Consider the following 24,255-nt stretch of genomic DNA (forward strand, 5'->3'; position numbering starts at 1 on the left):
GAACTCACTCTGGAAAAGGAAAGTGACGCAGCCGAGGCCACCGACTTTTTCAGCCAGTCAGAAATCGACCTCAGTCCAAACTAGGACAGGAAAGAGGGGCAGGCCCGGCGCCAAACAAGCCAACAACCGTCGGGTGAAAGGGAAATGGCTAAGTCGATGATCATTCCCATATAGGTTTCCGCTTTCTGTCGGATAGGCTCGTAATCAAACAAAATCATATACTGTAGCAATGCTTGAATACTTGGTAGCATACGGCTTAATTGGGTGGAGGAGGGCTCATTACCTCAGCTTCATACAGTAGGCAGGCAGGCTATTTTACTCCGTATGCCAGGGTCCCGCTAACTGGGCTTGCTAGCCGCGACACCTCTCGGTGGCCTTTAACAGTAAAGGTTTTGGGTCCATTGACAGGGGGCCCCCCATGTATGGAAACGCCCAATGCACGCGCCATGTGGCCATGCCGCCCTCGTTTGGAATCTCAACCGTACCGGTACGTTGTAATTACCATGAATTAGAGCTTGAGGGTCTTCCAAGACCAAGCGAGCGAAACTAGAGTTTCTGGGCAGCAGACAAACAAAGATAAAAAAAAACAGAAATAGAGGCAAGGTAGTTAAGACGGTAATGCCGTACCAAGTTCAGTAGAGGGGTTTGAGTGGACGGGCAAAGAGCCGAACTTTCGCCTAGCCCCACCGAAGCCGTTTTTGATTTTTTTCCTTTTGGAATTGGAGGTGGGAAGATTAGGTGGGCGGCAAGGACTGCCTCATCTGGGTGGGTTCCTTGTATTGGAGACTCTGTTGGGTCCTTTGTATATGATTGGTCAAATTGACGATCTAGTGGATCATTCCCTCTCCGAAAGAAAAGTAGCAGAATTTTTTAATTTTTTTTTGAAAAAAAAAAAGAAGCAGGGCATGCCCGATGACAAGGGAGCCCATAGTCACACCCGGTCTTTTACCATGGACAGTATGAAATAAATACTGCGTAAGTATTTTTACCCAACTACTGTCGAGCAATACCCTGAAAAAGAAGGTGGCTGTAGGGAAGGTCCTGGAAGCGACCTCAGGGGTTTCAATCAGCCCATAGTAGACGTACATAAAGTTTGGTGATCCAACAGAGATATCCATGGTCAGACAGACCTCAGGCAACATCCACGCAACCATACCACCGCTAGGAAAATGTACCTAACCCGACCAGGTGCTGGATACAGTAATTCTCCACTGTCGTTGCCGGCATTCGGGGACCCTCTCGAACTTCCTGATGGGCCTTGCGGGGACCAAGTCCATGAAGAAGACCACTACTTTTGGACTAGCGTAAACTCTAATTCTGTAGCACCGCAGCAGACTTGGCAGGATCATCCAACCCAGGCCCATCCATCCATCCTGCTTTTCCAATGAAACCCAAGCAAAGGGGGAAAAAGGGAAGTGTTATCATCCCTGGATGGGGGAAGACAGAACCCAGAAAACCAGAAACCCCCGAAAGCCTAAAAGACGAAGAGACAGTATCGCAAGAGATACACGCACACATACGCAAGCCCAGTGGCACGAGTCCAAAAGCAGGCAAACCAGCAACATACGCTTTCCCGTTTCTGCAAATGATTGCATAGCCTTCGTTTGGACTACCGAAGGGTAAGGCAACACACGCGAAAAAAAGAGGGATAACCAAAGAGGAAACCCGATTTGTGTCCCACCATTTCGCGCTACTGTAGCACAGTTGGAGTAAAAAAAAAACTGCCCTGGTAAACCCCGTTCTCGCATTTCAGTGACGATGTGGTCCAGTTTGTTTGCCCAACCAGCTTTTACCAGTCTGACCGCCAAAAGGTCACCTACATACCCAGTCAAGATTGGCTTCTCCTCTTTGAATTGGCCAGGTTCTACCACGGTAAATTGCTGTTTTGACACTTTGTCCTCTGCTAGCTTTTTCTTGCTTGCTTTGCATGCATGCATGTTTGTTTTGTACCGTGGTAAATTTTAAATTCTGTTTGGATTTGAATTTCCGAATTTCATCATACCTGCCACAGTACTGCGCATGTAAGTGAGACTAGAGTCTAGCTGTAGTTTTATCCTCTATGTAGGTCCGGGAAGAAGCCCGTCCATCCAAAGTAGCAGCAAATGCGCCTCCACAAAGGTTTTTACTTGAATTTTACCAAACGGCTTGCAAATCCTGTTTTTGTCGATTCTTCTTTAACGCATACACAGCATGCAAGAATAGCCCTGAGGTAGATCTCATCTACAAAAGAAGGGCGTCCAGTCCATATGCAGAAACCTAGTGCACTTTACATGCAGACATCGCCCGCCCCGGCATCGCTTGAAAGGGCCTTGCCTTGGACTAACAAGGACAAGGCTTGTTGAGATGAAGACGTTCTTCTCCGTCTTTTGTCTTTACCGTACGTACTAACGAGAACGCCCTACCACCCGCCCACTCTGTTCCTGGAGCGTGCGCCTAGTTATTACAGAGTCACAGTATTGATTGATACAATAACACTGGGATGGATAGACACAGTACCCAATTTCTTTCTTTTTTCTTTTTTTATTGTATTCCTTTTTATCTTGGTTACCTATTCTTGGCACGGCTAACTAGGGAGACAAAGACCTGGTCTGTCCTTGCTGCCATGGTGAATTCACCCTGCACATTTATCAGCAAGGCACTTGAAGTACATGAAATATGTATGCTTCTACATCGAAGACCATGCCCATGCCACGCTGCGCTTGTTGCTCATTGTGCCTGCTGTCACTGATCCCGTTGCAGCGTCTGTGCTGTTCCTGTCTGTGCCTGTGCTGTGCTGTGCTGTGTATGGGTGGGTGTACTGTATGCTCCTGCCGGGCACTTGTGCCTACCATGTGCAGAAGCGGAACCGAAGACCGTGGAAGAAACACACACGTGTGCTAGACGGAGACGGTCTGCCTGTAATACATTCGTTACCCGTAACTACCCCACCACAGAGACGCGCTTGCAGTATTTGACGCTAACCAGAAAGCTAGGTACCCAATTGGCAGGGGTCAGTAAGCCAGGGTTGGCGCAACAAGTAGGTACGTACTTCCCTTCCCTGTTTGAATTAAAAAAAGATTAAAAAAAAAAAGGTACATAGTACATAATTACCTACTTTCCATGCTTGTACTGTGGTACATGCTCGCATCGATCTCCGATCCACTGAGTCTGGCCCCCACCACCCCTGGACTCTTGCTGCTGCAAGTCCTCGACAACCTCGTCACGGGCTTCAGTAGCCCTGCTGCTCCCTTGATCCTTGCCTGCCGGGGGAGAGCGAGAGAGCCCTTGGATCATATAATAAGCTCGACAGACCCTCCAGTGGGACCATCAGTTGCACACATCAAGCTTGGGGCCCTACTGTATGCCTGAAATCGAATCAAAAGACGAGAGGTAGACTACCATCCAAGCGCAGATACACCTTGATCGACTCCATAGCCTCCTTCTCCGATCCATCCACCACTCATATCAATCCGTGTGCCCAAGCCTCCCGCTTCTCTCGCTCTCTCCCTCTTTTCTCTCTTGCATCTTCTCCTTACTTATAATTCACATCTTCACTCATCATAACCATCTCCAACCATGGCAATGTATATGCCCTCAACCGCATCTTCGACGACACACATTAGGTCTCCCTCTGGAACCCCCATAGACTCTCCACACGAGATGACTCGATCACCATCCGCCGAGCCAAGCAAGCCTGCCAAGCGGAAGGGTAAGTCATGACTTGGGGAGCTATCTTCCCCACGCAGAGCCCACACAACAGAGTCATTACGCACCCAGCTACTCGGTACTTGGGGGCATTATGCGGCTCTTGGTCAGCAGTATCTCAACTGACGCCATTGCCAATTATGTTGTTTCAAAATAGGTACTCGTAGCGTCTCGACTTTGACGCCGTCCCAACTGGCTAGGAAGAGGGCAAACGACAGAGAAGCACAGAGGGCCATTCGTGCGCGGACAAAGGAACACATCGAACGACTCGAAAGGGAGGTCGAAGAGCTCAAGAGCAAGCAGAACCGCGACGAGACCCTCCAAGAACTCATCAGGAAGAACAAGTACCTTGAGAAGGAGATTGCCAGGCTGCGCGAGACTTATGGCATCCCCACCCCGCCAACATCTCACCCATATGCGCCGTCCAGTGAGTGCACTCTCGCTCATACACTGCTTTGTAATTTTGCCATAGAATTACATGGCTAACCGGGCTTTTCTAACACAGTCTACGACGACTCTGCAGTTTCCAGCCGGACATCATCATCTTTTGGGCAACATTCGCCAGACTACCATCAGGTCGGAGAGTATGGAGCTTCCTACATGACAACCCCCGAGCCTTCCGAACCGTGGACATCAGTCTTACCTTGCTCCAATGTTTCAAGCCCAGCATCGTCCGGAAGTGCAGAAGAATACGGATACATCCCGACCAGTGTTCCCGCCGGAATTGAAGGACTCCCTCCCACGTCGCGTGTTGGTGCCTGCATGAAATATGAGGATATGGATAACGGTGAGCAGTACCTCGGTCGCAAATAATATTGCAGGCATGGCCACAAAACCCTGTGTTAAACAGCGATAATCGAACCACGAGACCAAGCTGACAGCGAATGCTATGTAGAAAACGGATACCCCCGAAGCAACGGCGTCCCGATGCCCCCAACCTATATGCACCAGCAGCAGTGGCCCGTACCATACAGTGCAACCGTTTACTACCCCCAATCGCCGGCTCTCTGAGCGGCTAAGGGTCATTTGGCTCCCCTCCGTCGCTGGTGAGGAGCCAAGTCGGGACCGGAGATGTTAAATAGTGTTAGCCGCCACCGTGTCACGACAATGGTCTCACAAAATCAATCCGGCGACGCCCGAAATGGGCAAAAACTTGAATTCAAAGAGACGAAAGCGAACGACGAATTGGACGACAGAGAACATCGAACCCGACCTCCTTCGACTCGACCCAGTCATCATTTCGGTTGATCAAGAAATTATTCTAGAAAACCCAAACGCCGGTTTTCGAGACAGCATTAGCCAATTTTCTTGCTCATTAACCCGAGACTTTGAATGCATTAGCGTGAGGGAGTGGGCCAGCGGCGGTAACAAACAAACCAGGCATAACTCCAACGGGATTTGTCTGTTCGGATGTTCCAGCGCGGGGACAACATCATCAAGGCCTTGAACATTCGACCGATATTCGATCAGATCAGTTCCTCACCGCCGAACTCCCGAAGCTCGGCACGATAAACCCTGAAGCCATTGTCACCTGAAAACATTCGCCTTTTTTTTTTGTTATTCCGATGCTCGTTCGCAACACTACGTTTTAGTTCGACCTGTCACACATTGCCGCCGCGCACGTGTGCCACCACTAGTACAGCTTGTTACCGGACCGAACAACGTTTTTTTCGCCACCGTGCGACCCTGGTCCCAAGTGGCTTGGTGTTGTTGCTTGCAAAAAAAACCTCCGACAAACCAAGTCCCCCGGGCTTTATTAGTGTATGTCATCACGCACCCCACAAGAGCCTCCCGTCACTTTGCTGTCAGCATCTTGATGGCAGGCGGGGTGACCGGCGTGAACGGCCAAAAGGCGTAGGCTTTGCGCAGTCTCTCCAACAACTTTAAAGGGCAATTGCGCTTAGCCTTGGCCAGAGGTGTCTTAGCTGGGATAAAAAAAACACATATTCTATTCTTATTTCGTTTCCTTGCGCTAGCGTACTGCAACAATTTTCATATAATTTTTACACCACAATTTAGGGAGGTTGGCTGATTTGGACGGCGGCGTCGTGGAGGTTACTCATATATCGGCGTATCAAGAAAGCTCATTACCAAAGCTGTATTTGCTTTTTGTTTCTTGTATATATAGACTGCATTGCTCTTGTCTTGTTCATATGGAGTGGACTTGTCTTTGTGTGGTTGGAGTCTGGGAGCATATTATTGGGTGTGAATAACATAGGTTGGGAATCATCAACATTTGATCATACTTTTTGAGGCGCTTTTCAGCCCACGCAAACGTTCACATTTGGCGGATAGCTGTCCCCGATGTGTCTTCATGTTCATCTCTTGTTTAATGTTTTACATGCATCTATTTTTTTCTCTCATATCACAGCTTGATGAGCTGGGCGAACGAAAAGTCATTTCGGCAAGTGAAAGTGAAACTCGGACTGGCGGCATCATTGGTGGAGCATGGATCGAATTTTGAGTTTGGCGTGCCCTGTCCTTTTGTCTAACGGTGCAGCAAACAAAACAAAACAAAACTATGGGACCTACAAGCGAGAGATACTTTGTGATGTCAGAGATAAACCTAACGGCTGTACCCCTACTGTACCAGTAGTGACATTGTATTCTTCTCACTTTCACTCAATACAGCAACCCCGACAAAACCCTCTACCCACGAGACGGAGGCTCAAATTCGCAGCGTAACACAGCAGGGCCAATCACCTTGTCGATACGGGCTAGCTGCAGACGAGCAAGGCCAGTGGGCTGACAAAACCGCAAGCCTCTTTTCCGACGATCTGTTTCCGTACCACAAGGAGGGGGGAGGGGGATTATCCCCAAAAACTATCTTATTGTACTACTTTGTAATATCCTTTATGCGATGCGGCTTCTCCGACGTTTTGGCATTCTCAGCTATTTTTCTTTCAAGACGTCATGCCGCTCAGACCACAATTAATTCATCATACAATACATACTAATTACGGTATACTCCGTAAACGAGTAAAATATGTGGAGTGATATGCGACCCGGGGGCGTGTTGTTTTTCAGCTGTAGGTACGTGGTCGAGGTGGTATTTGAAGAAAGTGGAGTTTATGAGCAAAAAGAGTAGCACTTCCTTCTTTTCTTTGACCATCAAAAAAGAACTCGCATCGCAATCTGCACACTGCGCCTCCGTCGAGCTCCTCTGTATCTCGTAGCTCAAACACGGCAAGTCCGGTAGATTAAATGCAGCAGAGAGTTTCCGCGCAGATCACAGCACATGAGGGAAATAAAGTAGAGAAGAGCCAAAACAAAAATCCATATTTGCGTATCAACCCTGTCAGCATAAATTTCGTCACCCCACCACCCGAGCTGATCTTGTGGCTGGGGTTTACCCAGCCTGAACTACCACTGAGGGGGGGAGGAGCCGTGGAATTGCTCAATGATTCTTTTCTTAGCTACATCTCCATCTGTCCTTTTGAACCGTCCAAGAAGTAGTGCCAAATTATGCTTATCCTTACTCTTTTTTTCCTGCTCACCTCCTCGAATGATTCGAGCTTAGGTTCCAGACGTTGTGGAAGTTTGTGGGGGTGTTGATAAGCAAAAACCGACCATGCAATAACGTTTGTGAGGGAAAGCAATTGGAGAAAAACAAAAAGGGGAGCAAGGGAACAAGAAAAATGACTTAAAGCTTGCTGAGGATTCAAAGCAGCAAGGGCCAGGGCATGTACTCGATACTACCAACAAGGACGAACCCACAAAAAGAAGAGAGACAGAAAGCAAAACCCAGCCAGCCCTTGATGCGCATCTGCCGCAATTCGAACCTCGAGGCAAGGGTTGCGGCAACTCACCCACCAGTCAGAGGGGAGACTGGTCCCCCTCAAAGAAACCCTGGCTTTTTGCGTGATTGCTATTCAAAGGAAAAGGACCGTCTACTGTGCCTTGGCAAGGCCAAAGGGCGGGCAAGGATGGCTTGGAGGTTTTACGAGAAGATTGTTGGTTTGGGGTAAAGAAAAGAAGAGCTTATCGAAACACAATTAAATTGAATAAATCGTGAAAGAATCAAATGAATTGCGGGGAAGGGATAAAAAGCAGACCAATTAGCATAGAAACTTATGCTTTCTGTAATATGTGAGAGAAATAATATGCACGCAGTGGACAATGCGTGTCAAAAAGCTACTGTAAGTATGTTTGGCAAGGGGAAATTCTTTACCCGTCGCGCATCGAGCCCGTAAACACGATAATTTCATTCTACCCGCCCACTCCGGGTTGCAACGCAGCAAATTACGGCTCTCGCTTTTTTCCTAGCATATTATTGTATGGGCCGACTTGGTTTGCGATAGCGCCCGTGGGGGGAAGGGACGCGCTTCTCCCGCATTTCTGGGTACCTACCTCACTCCATACCTAATGAAACTAGACCAGGAAAGAGCTGGCTTGTCGTTCCAAGTGTCTGGTTCGCTTTTTCTTTCTTGTGCGACTATACGCTATGGGGTAATGCTAAGTGGGTGCTGAAAAAAAGAAAATAGGCAAAACAAAAGAGGCTGTCGGTGTACCTACCTTGACCTACCTACGCGATTTGGAGCAAGGAGAGATCGAGGAAACATGGTAAAAAGCAGGTACAGAAAGGGCTGTGTCGCGGCTATTGGCGATCCCGGGCGACTGCTGACATCTTTTGTGAGCCAGGGGAAGAGAGGTAATATTACCTGCTACAACAAAATGGGGTGTGAAAGAGCTCACGGGCTCAGTAAGAGTTTTTTGATAAAAACAAAAACCAGAACAAGCACTCTACAGGCGGTGAAGTCCGAGAAAAATGTGCAGTCTGTGGCTGTCTGGTGGGCCTTTGGTACCTTATGCAACGAGGGTCCTGTCACACCATGCGTCCGTTCGTGCTAGAGAAAAAAAGAAAAAGAGCAGAAAATAGAGAAAATACAGAGTAGCAAATAAAGCACCCCATGAGACATTACACTTCTTACAGCACTAAGAGTGACGTAAAGTCCGGTCGAGCAGCCATCACATAGCTAGGTATGTAAGAAAGACGAAACACCATGACATGCAGTAGTATATCATACCAGTGACAGCCGCCAGATACTATTGATACCAGATTTGCACACCGAGCAGGGCCCCGAAAACCAGCTAATTTACAAAGTATCATCTGCCCCTGGCTTTCTTTTGCTGGGCAAAGAAATCCAGAGGCACAACATACCATACCCCTCCATCTCCATCTCCTACAATTGCCTCAAAGGGGAAAAGAACAAGACCCACACCGGCCCAACGCCCTCAATTCCAACCCTTGAACAACGGTCCGGGGATGGCCCCTGAGCTGTCAGGACCCCTGCGAACGCGCAGCAGAAAAGAAAGAGGAAAAACAACGGCTCCACTGACACCCCTCCCTTTTTTTTTTTTTTTTTTTTTTTTTTTTTTCTCTCCTCTTGCTCGTTTGTTCCCTTGTCCCCCCCAAATCCGCCAGAGCGTTTCTTTTTGGATGTGACATGCGACATCGCTCCTCCCTCTGTCTCTTGCGTGCGCCCAGACGGGCGTTCATTGGTTTTTTGCCGTCTCTGGAACCAAAAACTTGGCAAAAAGCCGATTCGATGCAGCAGCGGTCGGACAACGGTTAGCGTTCATAATCACTTTGCAAGGTGATTGTTTTTGTATCACATTGCCAGATTTCATATATGAAGGGTTTGCTAGAATTAGAGTAGCGTGTATTAGTTGGAGTATTTTACAAGACAGAATGATTTGCCTGTTACAAGAGAACAACAACCCCAAAAAAACCCTTGCTGTGGGATTGGATGTTATTCCTCGGCTAGCACGGCAAACAAGGCAAGATACGTATCGCTCAAGGTGCGCCTTGTTAGGCGTTTTGGCGCGATTTGTTCCAATTATAATTAGTTGGTAACCTATTTTCAGCCTTTTGATTGTTGTTATGTTATAATACTTATTTTATTTGGCTTTTATTTCGTGATCAAATTTCTCCCTCTCGCTCGCTTGTTGACACCTTCGGTGCCGTGGCATGTCGGCTCCACCACACCTTACAGAAAGCCAAGTTTTTTACGTGTTGCTTACCATTTCCAGTTCCCATAGGGAGCATCGCGTTTTCCGTTCGATTATTGGCGGGTTCGTCTCCGACGGATTTTGTTCGATTGCGTCTTGGATCTTTTCACGGCTCAATGTGAGATCCGATTATTTCGCTTCTGATGGCCAGATGACTTGTCGATAGTACGGGGGTAGTGGGTGATTTTTCTCCAGCCCCCCCCGCGTACACCTGTAGTTTTGGGATATGATCCCTGCTTTTCGATCCTCGCACCTCAGTTTCTTCTTGTTCTCTAACCCCCCTGTGTGATTAACACGCGCGTATTGGAAATTGGAGAACCGATTAAACTCTCACATGGCGCATGTCGTCAAGCCGAGATGGCCTCGGGATTTTTACTACACAGGAAGAAGCAAACAAAACCGCAGAAAAAGCTTGGCGCGGTGCGGCTAGTACCTTCTTTTTCCCAAGGTCGTATGTGGCCCGAGTGTCTTTGTTGGATGTACTGTGTACCAAAGTTTAGTTAGTGTCCGGCCGGCATCGGGAATCCCAATTTGGCTATGCCGAATTATAGCCACCTTTTTTTTCTCTTTTTACCTTTGCCATGTTCTTGGTACGTATAGTAGAGCAATCTTAGTCGTGTCTTGTCATCTTGTCTTAATCTCCACAAAGAAAACAACTACGGTGCCCTTTATTTTCGTGTGAACAAAAGCCCATGTTTCATGAGGTCATTTTTTCCACCTTGTGATAATTTACAGGTAGCGCACATAATATAGAAGAAAGTCTGCTTCGCTTACGCGAGACAGATAGCCAAGCAAAAATTCTGCAACGCAGGGACCCTCGTTGTTACCACCCGAAATGTAGCAATGCAGCAAAGACAGCAAGAAAAGCAAGATAGCAAAAAATCGCCGGCATTGCATTGTTGCTGAACGCCTTCTGATTCGAGGACGCAAAGGTCCGCAACATGAAGCACACTCCCCCCTGCCCACCCAGAGAGAAAAAAAGAGAGTCTTGTTAGGGAACCTTGCAGGGTGCCACTGCGTTATGGATTCTCGTCTACCTAGTAGTACGGACTACGGAGTAATCCAGATTCGGTGTCTTGCTTTAGACTGGGTTTGTCCAATAAGTACGTTGAATCGGGAGACAAGATGCTACGGTACCAGTGATAGTACCACACAAAAGCAGTGGATACAAAATAAAAATGAATGGCCCTGGCAAGATGCTTAACATGGGACTATCCAGCATCAAAATGGTATGGTATTACGCATTGAGAAACCGACAACGGATAAAGGATACTCGAATATAATAGATGCTGCGAAGAAACTTGTCGTGTAGTCCAGAGCTTTCTACTAAAATAGCAGTGAAGGCAGACCCAACAATATGGCCATTACCCTTTGAACGAGGAGAAACTCAAGTCTTTGGCGGATGAGGGTAATTCGACTCAGCACGAACCAAGATTGAAGATTACGAAGTAGAAAAAAAAAGGGAAAAAAAGAAAGAAAAAAAAAAGATCTACCCCTCATCCCAACCGAAGTCAGGCCGTGGCTGATTACGCACATCCACCCCCCTCAAGCCGGTTGGACCTACTGTACATGGTATTCATCAGATAACGTACGGTTCCAATTGGATGGTTTGGCTTTGGGCTAACACAGCAACTTTAGAAGGACGGGAGAAAAAAAAAAGAGGTCTCCATCTTCTTGCAGCCTTGTACGGTACATCACAGTACGAGCGCGATCGCCGATCACATATTTACTACAGTATGTATTTGTGTTTCCAATACCGAAGTGGTTGGTGGAGCTTGTGGTTTTGAAAAAAATGAAAAACCCAGGTCAGCCGGCGAACAGCGCCCTTTTTTTGTGGGGGGGGGGGGGGGGGGGCCTTGGCTATAGTAATAGTTCCCACAAAAACAACCCATTATCACGAGATGTGCCGGGCAACGCAGCGATGAACGTCCCAGACTGAAAGCCTTGTAGATCGACTGGGCATGATTATTGCAAAAGAGTCACCACTACCTGACAGATATGTGTATCAGTTGTAAACAATACCACCGAATAAGTCTCTGAAAGACTGATACCACGTAAGAGAGATAAAAAAAAGCCAGTCTTGATTTGTTATTGGTGGTCAACCTCCGTACGAATCACATAATTGTTACCGTATACACTTGCGGCATTTCCGTACCTACATCAAACGTATCGTCTCTGCTACTGTAGTTCTAGACTAGAACTGGAACCAATTAGCACGAAGCATATATGCTCTTCCAAAATTCTAGAAGGTCACCAGTTCGCACAAACCAGCAAAAAGCCTCCTCCAAGGATCATCCATATCCGCTTCAAGCAAAAGGGTCCCTTGGTTGGACGCTGTCGTCCGTCATTCTTCTTCTTTTTCTTCTGAGACCAGGTCATCAGCCAATAATTTAATATCGGTGGTATTAAGTGCGTGTGCCAGTTACGGGAAGATGAGTGGGGTTCTGGATAGCATGTACCACGTACGGGACCCGAGATAGTACCATGTTCCCTGAACAAGTAACCAGTACGTGGGCGTACCTCAATAGGAAAAAGGCCGCCCGTTTGGCATGTGTACTGTACTCGGCAACAAAAGCAACTAACTACGAAGTAGGTAGCATCGACGTTGCAAGTAGTAGGGCATGCATCCACCCTGTCGGCGAAATAGTGCTACTACGCTATGCTGTAAAAATCGACAAACCCACAAAGAAAAATAAGGGTGCTGAGGTACGTGTAGTAGTGCTCATGTGATGTAATGCGCAAACCCACCACCGGGCACCCAGCCACCCTTCTTGCGGTAAGTGAATGAGCCGCAAAGACGCAAAGACGCAAACCCATTATACCACTACTTCGTTGCCAGTGTGGCGTGGCCACCCAAACCCAGAACTTGTACCGTCCCTGTCCAAGTACTGCGTACTGTGTAGAGTCGGAGACACGGTTACTATGTTACTTGGTAAGCCCCATCACCCCATTTCCAGGGATTGGATGGATGAATTAGAGTTTGGAGCAGCCCTGCGTTTTTCCCATGATTTCCGAAGAAATATATTAGATTTTCGGTATGCGTCTCATAACGCGTCCCAAATCTGCCAACTCACCCCAGTAATAAGTGGTATGAGAGGGGTAATGGTGTTTTGGAAAAACCATGGTAATTTGGAGTACAGTATATCATCTCTCTTTCCGATTTTGTGCCGATTAAACAAACAGCTCGCTAGCATGCCAAGGCTTGAAGTGGGCAGGCAACCTTGGGGTCAGGGAGAAGACAAAAAGTACCGCAGTAAAAGCAGAGATTTAAGGCGGTGAGTGCCATAGACATGCATCCCGTTCCCCAGAAACAAGATTCGGCACCTCTGAGGAGGTTTGTGGAAATCTCCGGCGATCAGCATGCCGAAAGCCCCCACGGTGCGGGTGTGTGCGTGGCCGCCAGTGTGGCGCCATGTGACTTTGCACTCCCCGTTTATCCAACGGCTGGCTAGCTTCCGCACACCGAGACCTGGACGGACTCGATTCACCGGTTGACACTAAGTCCGGGTCATTTAAAGTCGGAGCAAATGTTGGACCGGACTGCGCAGCACGCATGAGACAACGAGCGGCCACGCGCTTTGTAGATCAACAACGGTTGATTGTTAGGTTTTTTTTGCGCAGCTGTGCTCCCACGTCCCCCTGCAGCCTGGTCTTCACCGTTTGCCACGCATTGCCAGCTAGCACCCAAAGTTTGCACTAGACGCGCCTCTTTGAGTTCAAAATGCAGGAGAGAACTGCGAACAGCTAGGAACTAGGTTCGGACTTATCAGCGCATCAGGCAATTATGCCCGGGTAGATAAAAGCGAAGGATTTTCGCTATTATTTGTGGCGAGCATGTTTGGCAACGACCGGCCCCTCACTTGGACACACCAGATCAGCAAACGATGCAGCGCAATTCCACACCGACACTGCCCAAGATCCGCGGTCCTGCGAATCCTCATTCCTGTGTGCGTGTGTGCGTGCCTGCCTTCCTGCCTAACACATTCTCTTAGCAGCCTACAGTACCTAAGTAGGTCAGGTACTACTGCGCATAGTGGAGCAACAGTGCCAATCAACAGTCGCAGGATATCGAGAACCGTCGTGATGCGGGATGGATGTTGCTGTCATTGCCACGACCATGTGACCCCCCAAGGCAAAAGCGATAGGTATTCCGTACTCACGCAGGCAAGTATACAGGTACGGTACTCTTGGCAGCTAGATGGTGCGGATTTTGGTCCGCAGTCTGCCCTGTCGACGGCGCCACGATTGACTGTGCGCAGGCAAACGGTCCCCCGTCATCCTAGCTCGCACTGGTGCGGCAGGAATTCCTAGCGCGACACACCTCTCAAGAGGGGTAGGTTGATAGACTAGTCGAAAGCTGAACCAAGACAAAACCATCGAGTCCATGACGAAGATATGTCGTCGCGGGAAGCCCCGCAGTCAGGGCAAGTGTGGTAGGTCCGGACACGAACTTTAGCTAGTCTAATCAAGCGAGCTGTCAGCCCGAAAGTTGGACGGACGAGATAGCAAGTGAAGATTTCTAGAAGAACTCAAAAGCAGGCCATTCCAACGTCATTGACAAAGTATGCGGCTCGCTCGTCTTTTCCCAGTTGGTGAGTTGAATTGAAACCATCCGAAGGTGCTTTAGCGCGTCCAGCAGGTATCGGAGATTGGGGGTTTCCATGGGATACCTGTTCGGAGACATGTGGATGTGAACTCCTGCGCTGAAGAATCGAGGATGCAAAGTTTGCTAATGTCGTTGAGAAGAATCTCCGAACCAGCAGCTAGCAGGCTGACAGGGTTATGAGTTGAGGTCGGGTGAAGGGTGGGGTAGGTGGTAGATACCTAGGTTGGTGAGGAGGTGAATAGTGTGTTGGCCTTGGTACCTACCTTGTCCCTGTATAGCGCGTCTACCTTGGCCATTCTTGAGGCCCAGCTGTCGTGTCACAGGTACAGCGCTAGGGAGGGCTAGAATCACCGCGGGCCGACTTGATTGTGGTTTTGCAGGTCGAGATGCACAGGATGTGAAGAATAGCGTTTGTTGGCGATATGCGTGGTTTCGAGGGGCAACGTTTAAGTTGTGGATGTGGTCGGTGGAAAGATGCCGCAACAAGCACTCACTTGGGAATGGTTAGTGAATTCACAAGACACCCATGCAACGGGCGGGGCAAAAAAGCAAGTGTGAGTCCCGGATTGGAGGCATGAATGGAAGCCAATGAGATAGATGCTTGGTGGTGTTGGTGGTGGTGGCTGGCTTCTCGGACAGGAAGGCACCATCAAGCAAGGTGCCTATCGTGTAACGATGATGTTTGACGGAGGCGCAAGTGCAGGGTAGGTAAGTGCATAGGGACCTAACTGGGTAGGTACTGGGTAGTAAGGTAAGGACGCATTCAATTCAGGTCGTTGTGCTCTTTTCGACCTGCATTTTATGTCACAATAAGATCGCTTTTCACCTTGTCCTGCAGCTTGCAATTAGCACTGAAGATTGATTCGCAGCGGTTTGCCAACTGTATCATTGAGGGCAGCTTGCACTCTGGTTATTGCTCGTTGTTGGTGGTGATTTGATTTGACCAATCTTCTCAAGGCTTGGAAGACCCTGCAGATTTTTCGGTCGCAATACAACGAGAACCCCCAATGTCAATGCTGCCGGCAGTTCACAGAGGCAGATACACAGATGCGGCCAACCAGAGACTGCAATTCCGATATAGTTGGACATGTCTCAGGAGATATTGCCGCCGAGGCAGACAAGGGCGGTTCGCGATGTTCAATCGTCGAGTGACTTGTGGGGCGCATAGCCAATCACGACGCTGGTTATTTTGGTAATAACACATTGAGGACGGGGCTCCAGCTAGGCCGGCGGTTAGACAGCGAACCACGATGGACTACGCTTGAATATTCACATTTCTCTCCATGTAAGCCGCGTAAGTGCTACGTTCTGGTGGGTGTCCATCAATCTATTAAAGGGGGATGATCTAGTAGATTCGCAGTGTTAGGTACTTTCTCAATAACTTCAACATACAAGTGAGCTGCTTGTTGTCGTTTGTCGTTAATTCACTCATAATCCAGTTGAACTGGCGGCAGAAAGCAACCAAGGCATCCTACTATCATTATAACGACTGGCAGATCAAGCGAGTGCCAAGGTCAACAAAACATACTAGTAATTTGCCATAAACCGGCCATATTTACTCTCGTTGATACTCGTTCAATTTTGTTCCACTTCTATGTCTTTGTCTTTCCGTCTCTCGAGTCAAGTTTGACGACCCCCTTGGGTTTAGATACAATGCCTTCCAGGTTGGCATCATGGGCGCTGGCCGCCTTCACAGGTAATTAGTCCAGAGCCATAATCTCCGAGTGCTTTTGAACCTGTCTCACTTAAAAAAAAAAACAAGATAAAAAGAAACAAAAAAAAAACTGACTATCCAACTCGTTCACCCTTGCCTCAGCATTACAACTCATGTCCACGACAGCTGCGCAGGCCAGCAGCTCATCTATCACATCAACATCTACAGGCACAAGCACAGCTGCAGCCCCGACATTAACATCTCCAGTAGACCCATCACAAAAGCAGTCTGTGTTTGTCTCACCCGACCAGGAGCTTGCTTTTGGTATCACCATCCCAGACGACCCAGCTTCTGAAGACATCTACTTCACCTTGGCAGGTCAACCAGCCCTCGGCTGGACTGCAGTCGGCCTAGGCGCCGACAGCATGGCGGGTAACGCCTTGGTTCTGATGGTTTACGCCTCGTCCTCCAACAAGAACGTCACGTTCTCGCCCCGCCTGACGTCCCACGGCCGCTCGGAGCCGGCCCCTTACCCTGATCTTCGTTTCGAGATCCTCCCGGGCACGGGCTACTACAACGGCACACTCATGTTCCGGGCCCGGTGCTTCAACTGCCGCCGCTGGCCGGGCGGGTCCATCGACGTCAACTCGGCAGCGCAGCGGTGCATCTGGGCCGCGGGGCCGAGCTACGAGGTCAAAAGCGACGACGTGGCCGCTCCTCTCAAGTTTCACCGCAGCTACGGCTCCTTCTCCGTCAACCTCAAGGCTGCGCAAGGTCCCGGCCAGGCGCCGACGCTCAACTTCCAGACGGCCAAGAAGAGCGAGGGCGCTGCCCTGACCGGCGAGCCTAGGAGTGGGAAGCGCGACTGGTCTGCGCTGTTTCATGGCATCATCATGATCTTTTGCTTCGTCGGCCTGCTTCCGTTTGGTCTGATCGTGCTGCGGGTTGGCAACTGGCCTAGGTGGCATGCCGTCAATCAGAGTATCGCCTTGGCTGGCATCATAACGGGCTTCGGACTTGGAGTGCACATTAGCTTCAAGTACAACCGGGTAAGTACCAGTGCCAGAATTACACACAACCCCATGGGGTTATTTATAACTTTTCTAGCGGATAATGCAGTAGCTGACAGGATCTCTGTAACAGTCGCGCAACTTCAATAATCCTCATCAGGTGATTGGAATTCTCATCTTTATCTTTATGTTTGCTCAGTTCGTTCTCGGGTATCTACACCACAGAATGTACAAGCAGAACGAAGGCAAAGGTTCTCCATTGGCACCCTTTCACATCTGGCTTGGCAGGACGGTGATGATAATGGGAGTGATAAACGGATTCTTGTGAGATTCAACGCCCCCTATTTCCACTTGTTCCCTCTCACCCTAAGCTAACATGTGAACTTTTCTTCATCAGGGGCTTTCCTTTCGCACTTTCCCACAGATACAACTAGTGAGTTGAACCATTCCCGCCTGTGTTAAAGCAATGAAAAACCTATCGAAAAAAAACGAACTTCGACTAACTCATTCGACAGCATTCTCCTCGGTCTGGTCCTTGCCATCGCGCCGCTGGTCATCTTCCTGCTCCTCTACAAGCCCCTGATCCGCCCGAGGCTGTGGGGCCGCAAGGAGGAGCAACCGACCGAGGAGGCCCTGCCGCCGTATACGGCAGAGCCATGGAGGCAGCAGGCTCCCGCGACGGGACACACCGCCACTGTAGCGACGGCCCAAGCACCCGAGACCCGCGGCATTGGTCTCTCGGACATGGGTGCCTGGGCCAGCAGAGGAGCCAGGGACAGGACTGTCCAACCGGCCGGCGGCAACTGGGGGCAGCCGCAGAATCCCAGGGAGATGATTTGAAGGTCGAGACTGGGCGGTGTTTTTTCTAGAAAGGCGGAGAAACTTGGATTGATCCCTGTAAAATAAATATTCGAGAAGGGCATTGGATCGGCAGAGGCTCAAAAAAAAAACGCTCTGTTAAAAGCCTCGTTGCCCTTCAATTGTTGGGTTTTGTGCCACTCATTTGAGATACTAACCGTGCCCCCGACACAAACATTAGTTTATGACGATAACCATGTTGTATGAAACCTGGTGGAAAAACGAGACTATATCAACGAGCCAAGGCGGCAAATGTTCGCTTAATGGCACGAACTGGAACAACTATTACTTACTGTTCACTGTGGCAAGTATCTTCATCTTCAGCCTTGTGTGTGGTCCGGTGAAGGTCAACAAGCAGCATGATTTCCATGACGCTTACGTGCATCTCCCATGACCTAAGAGTTGTTGAGAGGGCCTGGGTTCGCAACCGCGTAGAGAGGATCGCACTCGATTTGTACGATACATCTGCAGACATGTATGTAATTCGACCAGGTGCGATGGAAGCCAGCTCCTAAACAACAGCTCATGAATTGAGCAATGCAATACATGTTCGTTCTCAGATAGACCATTATATTCAGACTGTTACTGCGGTCATCCTCAACAACGACCGCCACCGGTGCAATCTTCAACAGTAAACCTAACTTTCCATCGCCCTGGTTGGCGCTATAATAACAAAAAGAAGATTGGTGGCTGACAGCAGAGTACAATAAACCTGGCGTCTCCACGTGATCCGCTATACGTTGTAAAACCATACGGATCAGGTTTCATTCTTGAACACGCCCGAGTTGAATCAATAACCACTCTGCTCGCGCCTATTGTCAGAAGACTTCTTCGCTCCCTCGGCGGCCTCCTTGATCGCCTCGTCATCACCTCGCATCTTGGCAAATATCTCTTTGATGTGCTCGGCCGATACGGCCTCGCCGCTCTGCGCAAACGGTTGCAGGAACATCTTCAACTTGTCCTTGAGGTGATTGTACGCCATGACGCCCTCGATGGCGCGCACGCGGTCCACGTTGCGAAGGGCGCTCTCACCCATCTCTAGCAAGCTCCCCTGGGTCGATCCGTGCTCGGAGCCATTGCCATCCTCCGACACTGGCGGTTCATACGTCTCTTCCTCTTCGAGCAGTTGGGGATGTGGTTTCAGGAGCGGGAAGCATGCCTCGCAGCGGCAGAGATGCTCGCGAAAGTCCTCTTTGAAGAAGAGAGAAAACTGGTCGGATGGCGCAGCTGCCAAACTGTTGATTTTGCAGACGGGCTTGTCGAGCGGTTTAACATCTGAAGGGTTTTCAGTCGAGGTCACTGCGGGTACAGGCTCCTCCGTTTTGTGCCGCTTAGACTCAACCTCCGCAGTATCCTCGAAATCGTCCTCTGCTTTCCGTTTCTGTGAGCCTAGTCCTGAGGTAGAAACCGCGCTGGATTCCAATGTTGGAGCGGCGCCGTTGGTGGTCTGCTTGCTAAATACGGGAGGAAGAAAGCCTTGAGAGCCAGCATAGCGCTTGGCCCATGGGTACGCATCGACACACTTGTAACACAAGAACGACTCAAAAGCATCCTCTTCTGGAAAGCCGGGAGGCATGGGTGGATCATCGTCCTCCGCTTCTTCCACTGCGGCAGGTGGATCCGCATTGGCAGTGCCCGCAGTGGCAGAGGTTGCGCCGTTGGATGCTTCGGCATCCTCGCTGATAGTTTCGAGTGGCTTGTTGGTTATAGAAGCACCTCCGGTGTCTGCCTTCACTGCTGATTTCTTTGCTTCCATGTTTTCGAACCATGCCGGGCCTAATCCCACGAGGCAGCCAGGATGCCACCAATCCTCGCCACAGCCTCCCGTCTCATGTGTGCCGAGGCCCAGGCACTGAAACATGGTGCCTTTCTGCTCGAACGGATCATAGTCGCATTCGCAACCACAAAATCTGTTGCGGAAGTTGTGGTTGTACTTGTTGCTTGTGGATGCAGGCTCCGAGTGGACGCCTTTGCTGTTCGTCTCTGGGTTTACACGCAGGCTGCATGGGCTTGTGCTCGAAAATCGGGTGGTACCGCAATCGCAGGTAAAGTTACGCTTGGTGAAGATTTCGACAAGTGTATGCTCGCCGTGGCATTGTATGGAGCATGCATAACAGACTCCAGCGGCATCGTACGGAGCCTTGGGGTCCGATGGTGGGGGGTTACAGGTAAGACAGGAGAAGACAGCCTGACGCAGTGATCCTAGCGATCTTGTACAGTCTTTGATGCTCTGAGCAGGTGATGTTGTGGTCAGCTTCCGTCTGAGAGAACAGGGCGGCTTGTTTGAGTACCTATGACGGTGGAAAGTGTTTAGACGTACATATGGAAGGGCCTCGCGAGCATCAGCTTCCAATTGCATCTGTTCGCGTATGAATCTAGACGGGGAATTTGAACATTAGCTTCCTCGAACAGCCAAATCGGAGATCCGATGGCGTATGCGATGACAACTTACTCGGCTGCTGTCTGCGATGTATCTGACTGTTGTGACGAGCTTCCCCGGCGCTTCAGTGATGGAGTGTCTGCGAGCGCATCGCCACCCTTGGTTGCGGGCGGAGCATCGGGTTCAGCCATGATGTTGCTGATCTCGTTGATAACCCAGAATCGATAGCAAGACAGGAGCTCAATCGAATAAGAGTCAATTCCACAATTGATGATTTTAATATTTATGGCATCACCTGAAAGCCCCTAAGTTCATGCCAGCGGAAAGCTTGTTCGTTTGATGCAAGCTCATTACGATGGACGAGCTTGGTAAGTCGACAGGGATCTATAGTAAAGCGGGACCACTTTACGCGAGCGATTGCTTCTTTAGGACTGGCGTCAATTAACGCGAGCACGTAAAATCGCGTCTGAGGTGTAATTGGTGTCCACCCGCCGTGGGGCCGGCGGATACAACTTGCCTCCCCCCTGGCTCCTCCCTCCACTGGTGACCCGGGTTACCAAGTTGTCGTCGCTTTGTTTCCAGGCGCAAATCCAGATTTCTCACATCAACATCCCCTCACTTGTCGCATTCAAAAGAAAACAGGGCGTCCACAAAATCTTTGGCGATTCTCGATAATTGCAGTCTGCCCAAATACTGTGATAATGAGGTAAGTAAATATAACACCGTTTTTGGAAATCGCCCAATTTCTCGCTGCCAAGCGGCCTGCCTACCCGTTGGGACAACCCCGCTGACTAGAAAGCAGCTCGCCGTTGAGGAGCAACATGGATTCGGCGAACCGTGGCCTCGCCGCGGGGAGCTCCAATCGCAAGCGGGCTCGCCCGGATGATGGCACATCATCTATCGCAGCGGCGTCCAGCCCCATGCCTTCATCACCCCCAGCATTCCATATGGCGCATGGCGCTGACGACAACGACGACGACATCGAGGAGGACGCCGAGATTCAAGATGACATTGACGAGATTGATGAGATGGCAGAGGATGACGTCGACCTGTTCCGTGATGGATATGAACGTGATTACCAGCAAGATGAGAACGATCGATACGAGGGCATCGATATCGACGATGAAGGCAACTATGAGGGTCTCGATATTGCCGAGAGGAGGCGCCTCGAGGCTCAACTAAACAGGAGAGATCGAGAAGTTGCCCGTCGTCAACGAATTCCAGCCGCCTTCCTCCCCGGTGAGGATGAGGATGGTGATATCGATCTTACAGCACAGCCCCGTCGTCGTCGCCACCGCTACGATGAGGACATGGACGAGGACATGGATGCGGACATTATGGCCGAGGAGCTTTCTCTGGAGGCTCTTCACGACGTAAAGGCTGCCAGCTTGACTGATTGGGTGTCGAACCCTGCAGTTCAACGCACAATCAAGCGCGAGTTCAAGGCCTTCCTCACCGAGTACACAGATGAGCATGGATCGTCTGTCTACGGTAACCGCATCAAGACCCTGGGTGAAGTCAACGCCGAGTCTCTTGAAGTCTCGTACGAGCACCTTGCCGCAACCAAAGCTACTTTGGCCTACTTTCTTGCCAATGCTCCCACGGAGATTCTCAAACTCTTCGATGAGGTCGCCATGGACGTTGTTTTGATTCACTACCCTGACTACGAACGCATCCATTCCGAGATCCACGTCCGCATTTTCGACCTTCCAGTCCACTACACGCTGCGTCAGCTCCGTCAATCCCACTTGAACTGCCTGGTTCGTGTCAGTGGAGTAGTAACACGACGGACTGGTGTATTCCCCCAGTTGAAGTACGTCAAGGTTGACTGCACCAAGTGTGGAGTCACCCTTGGTCCCTTCCAGCAGGAGTCCAACGTTGAGGTCAAAGTAACCTATTGCCAGAACTGCCAGAGTCGGGGTCCCTTCACCCTCAACTCGGAGAAGACGGTTTACCGCAATTACCAGAAGTTGACCCTCCAAGAATCTCCCGGAACCGTCCCAGCAGGACGTTTGCCTCGGCAGAGGGACGTTGTTCTCTTGTGGGACCTGATCGACAAGGCCAAGCCTGGAGAGGAGATTGAGGTCACTGGCACTTACCGAAACAACTACGATGCTCAGCTTAACAACCGAAACGGATTCCCTGTCTTTGCAACTATTCTTGAAGCCAACAACATAGTCAAGGCGCATGACCAGCTTGCAGGGTTCCGTATGACCGAGGAGGATGAGCAGGAGATTCGAAAATTGTCCAAAGACCCCCAGATTGTGGACAAGATCATCAACTCCATTGCCCCCAGCATCTACGGTCACACCGACATCAAGACCGCTGTCGCGCTGTCTCTGTTTGGCGGTGTCGCCAAGACGGCCAAGGGTCTTCATCATGTTCGTGGAGACATCAACGTGCTGCTCCTGGGAGACCCGGGAACAGCGAAATCTCAAGTCCTGAAGTACGCCGAGAAGACAGCTCACAGAGCAGTCTTTGCTACAGGTCAAGGTGCCAGTGCAGTGGGTCTGACGGCTAGTGTCCGTCGTGATCCTCTGACATCGGAATGGACCTTGGAAGGCGGCGCGCTTGTGCTTGCAGACAAGGGCACCTGTCTGATCGATGAGTTCGACAAGATGAACGACCAGGACCGTACCTCAATTCACGAAGCCATGGAACAACAGACTATTTCAATCTCAAAGGCTGGTATCGTGACCACACTACAGGCCCGCTGTGGCATCATTGCCGCCGCTAACCCGATCGGTGGTCGCTACAACTCAACGATTCCCTTCTCGTCCAACGTTGAACTGACAGAGCCTATTCTGTCCCGTTTTGACATTCTTTGCGTCGTCCGCGATACTGTGGACCCGGCCGAAGATGAACGTCTTGCTCGATTTATTGTTGGGTCGCACAGCCGTAGTCACCCGACGACTATGGCACAGAGCCAGACTGCAGATGGCTCGATGGAGGTGGAGCACGACTCTGAGCAAGCTGATACGCAGGGTAGCGAGCGCAAGAAGGAGGGCGAAATTCCTCAAGACCTCTTGCGCAAGTACATCAAGTACGCGCGTGAGAGGTGCTCGCCCAAGCTGTACCACATGGACGAGGATAAGGTTGCCAGACTTTTCGCCGACATGAGACGGGAGTCCCTGGCCACTGGAGCTTATCCGATCACTGTAAGTTGCCATCGATGCATTGGGGCGATTTAGTGGCTCTGATCTAGGATTTCTTTTGAGATTACTAACGACAAGACTTTCAAACTAGGTTCGCCACTTGGAAGCTATCATCCGAATCAGCGAAGCTTTCTGCCGGATGCGACTTTCGGAGTACTGCACGGCGCAGGACATCGACCGTGCAATTGCCGTCACGGTAGATTCATTTGTGGGCAGTCAAAAGGTCAGCTGCAAGAAAGCCCTCGCGCGGGCTTTTGCCAAGTACACTCTTGCCCGGCCCGGCGCCGGAGCGGGTCGCCGGCTGGCCGGTACAGGGCGAGGCGGCAGAGCTTCCGCCGCTGCCAGCGCCTGATTTTCCAGTTTGAGTCACTGTGCCTGGGTTTCCAGGCAGTATGAGTTTGTTATACGATGATACCTAGGGAGATGGCGTTTGGCGTGTTCATGTTGGGCTGTTTACACGAAATGATGTGGGGATTCGACGAGGGGTTTGAGGTACACAAGGTAGGTAGGGGATATGTCTTAGTGTTGGGATGACAAGAGTTTAATGTACCAATGCAGGATATCATTGAATTCTTTGCAGGATGATATGCTGGTTTTACCACAAATAACACAGAGCAACCTGTCGTCAGTTGTATTGATGTGCAATGTGCAATGCTCAAAGTGTATCAAGTCGGTGAATTGCAGTTTGTAGTAATGGTACAAGTGGAGCCCCAGAGAAACACGTGTCCAGGATATCCATTTCTGGTCCCGATCATCAAAGCCCAGCCGATCGCTCCCCGGGTTTCCGCCGGCTCAATTCTGATGGAGTTTACCCGAATCACGAAAGGAATCATCACCAAGGCCAGCTCTGCCTTGTCCGGGCCATCACCCCGCGCCAAATGTGGAGAAAATGTCTA

The 24,255-nt window shown here is 50.0% G+C and overlaps 9 protein-coding genes across 9 annotated transcripts; 7 read left to right on the forward strand and 2 right to left on the reverse strand.

Annotated features, from left to right (window-relative positions):
- Positions 1–1,175: 1,175 nt before the first annotated feature.
- On the reverse strand, positions 1,176–1,937 carry MGG_15819 (uncharacterized protein; the record flags this gene model as incomplete). Its single annotated transcript, XM_003715026.1, has 2 exons — positions 1,176–1,317; positions 1,825–1,937. The coding sequence occupies 2 exons, from the start codon at positions 1,935–1,937 to the stop codon at positions 1,176–1,178; spliced, it is 255 nt and encodes an 84-aa protein (XP_003715074.1).
- Positions 1,938–3,307: 1,370 nt separating this feature from the next.
- Positions 3,308–6,213, forward strand: MGG_08118 (uncharacterized protein). Its single transcript, XM_003715027.1, has 4 exons — positions 3,308–3,688; positions 3,842–4,111; positions 4,190–4,471; positions 4,580–6,213. Exons 1-4 carry the CDS (start codon positions 3,556–3,558, stop codon positions 4,693–4,695), a joined length of 801 nt encoding a protein of 266 aa, XP_003715075.1. The 5' UTR covers positions 3,308–3,555; the 3' UTR covers positions 4,696–6,213.
- Positions 6,214–7,803: 1,590 nt separating this feature from the next.
- On the forward strand, positions 7,804–8,535 carry MGG_15820 (uncharacterized protein; the record flags this gene model as incomplete). Its single annotated transcript, XM_003715028.1, has 3 exons — positions 7,804–7,823; positions 8,060–8,143; positions 8,418–8,535. 3 exons carry the CDS (start codon positions 7,804–7,806, stop codon positions 8,533–8,535), a joined length of 222 nt encoding a protein of 73 aa, XP_003715076.1.
- Positions 8,536–10,874: 2,339 nt separating this feature from the next.
- MGG_15821 (uncharacterized protein) lies at positions 10,875–11,160 on the forward strand (the record flags this gene model as incomplete). Its single annotated transcript, XM_003715029.1, has 2 exons — positions 10,875–10,925; positions 11,044–11,160. 2 exons carry the CDS (start codon positions 10,875–10,877, stop codon positions 11,146–11,148), a joined length of 156 nt encoding a protein of 51 aa, XP_003715077.1. The 3' UTR covers positions 11,149–11,160.
- Positions 11,161–12,159: 999 nt separating this feature from the next.
- On the forward strand, positions 12,160–13,148 carry MGG_08119 (uncharacterized protein; the record flags this gene model as incomplete). Its single annotated transcript, XM_003715030.1, has 4 exons — positions 12,160–12,202; positions 12,290–12,402; positions 12,536–12,628; positions 13,005–13,148. Exons 1-4 carry the CDS (start codon positions 12,181–12,183, stop codon positions 13,146–13,148), a joined length of 372 nt encoding a protein of 123 aa, XP_003715078.1. The 5' UTR covers positions 12,160–12,180.
- Positions 13,149–14,047: 899 nt separating this feature from the next.
- On the forward strand, positions 14,048–15,240 carry MGG_15822 (uncharacterized protein; the record flags this gene model as incomplete). Its single annotated transcript, XM_003715031.1, has 3 exons — positions 14,048–14,288; positions 14,443–15,006; positions 15,141–15,240. Exons 2-3 carry the CDS (start codon positions 14,900–14,902, stop codon positions 15,238–15,240), a joined length of 207 nt encoding a protein of 68 aa, XP_003715079.1. The 5' UTR covers positions 14,048–14,288; positions 14,443–14,899.
- A 332-nt stretch (positions 15,241–15,572) lies between these two features.
- MGG_08120 (uncharacterized protein) lies at positions 15,573–17,930 on the forward strand. The gene is made up of 5 exons (XM_003715032.1): positions 15,573–15,998; positions 16,119–17,005; positions 17,100–17,290; positions 17,364–17,399; positions 17,482–17,930. Exons 1-5 carry the CDS (start codon positions 15,956–15,958, stop codon positions 17,804–17,806), a joined length of 1,482 nt encoding a protein of 493 aa, XP_003715080.1. The 5' UTR covers positions 15,573–15,955; the 3' UTR covers positions 17,807–17,930.
- A 361-nt stretch (positions 17,931–18,291) lies between these two features.
- Positions 18,292–20,542, reverse strand: MGG_08121 (uncharacterized protein). The gene is made up of 3 exons (XM_003715033.1): positions 20,277–20,542; positions 20,145–20,199; positions 18,292–20,054 (listed from the first exon to the last, which is right to left on the reverse strand). The coding sequence occupies exons 1-3, from the start codon at positions 20,393–20,395 to the stop codon at positions 18,615–18,617; spliced, it is 1,614 nt and encodes a 537-aa protein (XP_003715081.1). The 5' UTR covers positions 20,396–20,542; the 3' UTR covers positions 18,292–18,614.
- A 231-nt stretch (positions 20,543–20,773) lies between these two features.
- MGG_08122 (DNA replication licensing factor mcm2) lies at positions 20,774–24,080 on the forward strand. The gene is made up of 3 exons (XM_003715034.1): positions 20,774–20,910; positions 21,007–23,362; positions 23,451–24,080. The coding sequence occupies exons 1-3, from the start codon at positions 20,906–20,908 to the stop codon at positions 23,709–23,711; spliced, it is 2,622 nt and encodes an 873-aa protein (XP_003715082.1). The 5' UTR covers positions 20,774–20,905; the 3' UTR covers positions 23,712–24,080.
- Positions 24,081–24,255: the final 175 nt, after the last annotated feature.

Source organism: Pyricularia oryzae, chromosome 2, assembly GCF_000002495.2.
Source record: "Pyricularia oryzae 70-15 chromosome 2, whole genome shotgun sequence".
Classification (NCBI taxonomy): Eukaryota; Fungi; Ascomycota; class Sordariomycetes; order Magnaporthales; family Pyriculariaceae; genus Pyricularia; species Pyricularia oryzae.

Bases quoted from the DNA above. Each gene is read 5' to 3' on its own strand.
- MGG_08118 (XM_003715027.1), top strand. From the start codon at position 3,556: ATGGCAATGTATATGCCCTCAACCGCATCTTCGACGACACACATTAGG. The intron at 3,689-3,841 runs GTAAGTCATGAC...GTTTCAAAATAG, and splicing joins CAAGCCTGCCAAGCGGAAGG to GTACTCGTAGCGTCTCGACT. The intron at 4,112-4,189 runs GTGAGTGCACTC...TTTCTAACACAG, and splicing joins TCACCCATATGCGCCGTCCA to TCTACGACGACTCTGCAGTT.
- MGG_08120 (XM_003715032.1), top strand. From the start codon at position 15,956: ATGCCTTCCAGGTTGGCATCATGGGCGCTGGCCGCCTTCACAG. The intron at 17,006-17,099 runs GTAAGTACCAGT...TCTCTGTAACAG, and splicing joins TTAGCTTCAAGTACAACCGG to TCGCGCAACTTCAATAATCC. The intron at 17,400-17,481 runs GTGAGTTGAACC...CTCATTCGACAG, and splicing joins CTTTCCCACAGATACAACTA to CATTCTCCTCGGTCTGGTCC.
- MGG_08121 (XM_003715033.1), bottom strand. From the start codon at position 20,395: ATGGCTGAACCCGATGCTCCGCCCGCAACCAAGGGTGGCGATGCGCTC. The intron at 20,200-20,276 runs GTAAGTTGTCAT...TTCCCCGTCTAG, and splicing joins ACATCGCAGACAGCAGCCGA to ATTCATACGCGAACAGATGC. The intron at 20,055-20,144 runs GTACGTCTAAAC...TCACCTGCTCAG, and splicing joins CTCGCGAGGCCCTTCCATAT to AGCATCAAAGACTGTACAAG.
- MGG_08122 (XM_003715034.1), top strand. The intron at 23,363-23,450 runs GTAAGTTGCCAT...CTTTCAAACTAG, and splicing joins CTGGAGCTTATCCGATCACT to GTTCGCCACTTGGAAGCTAT.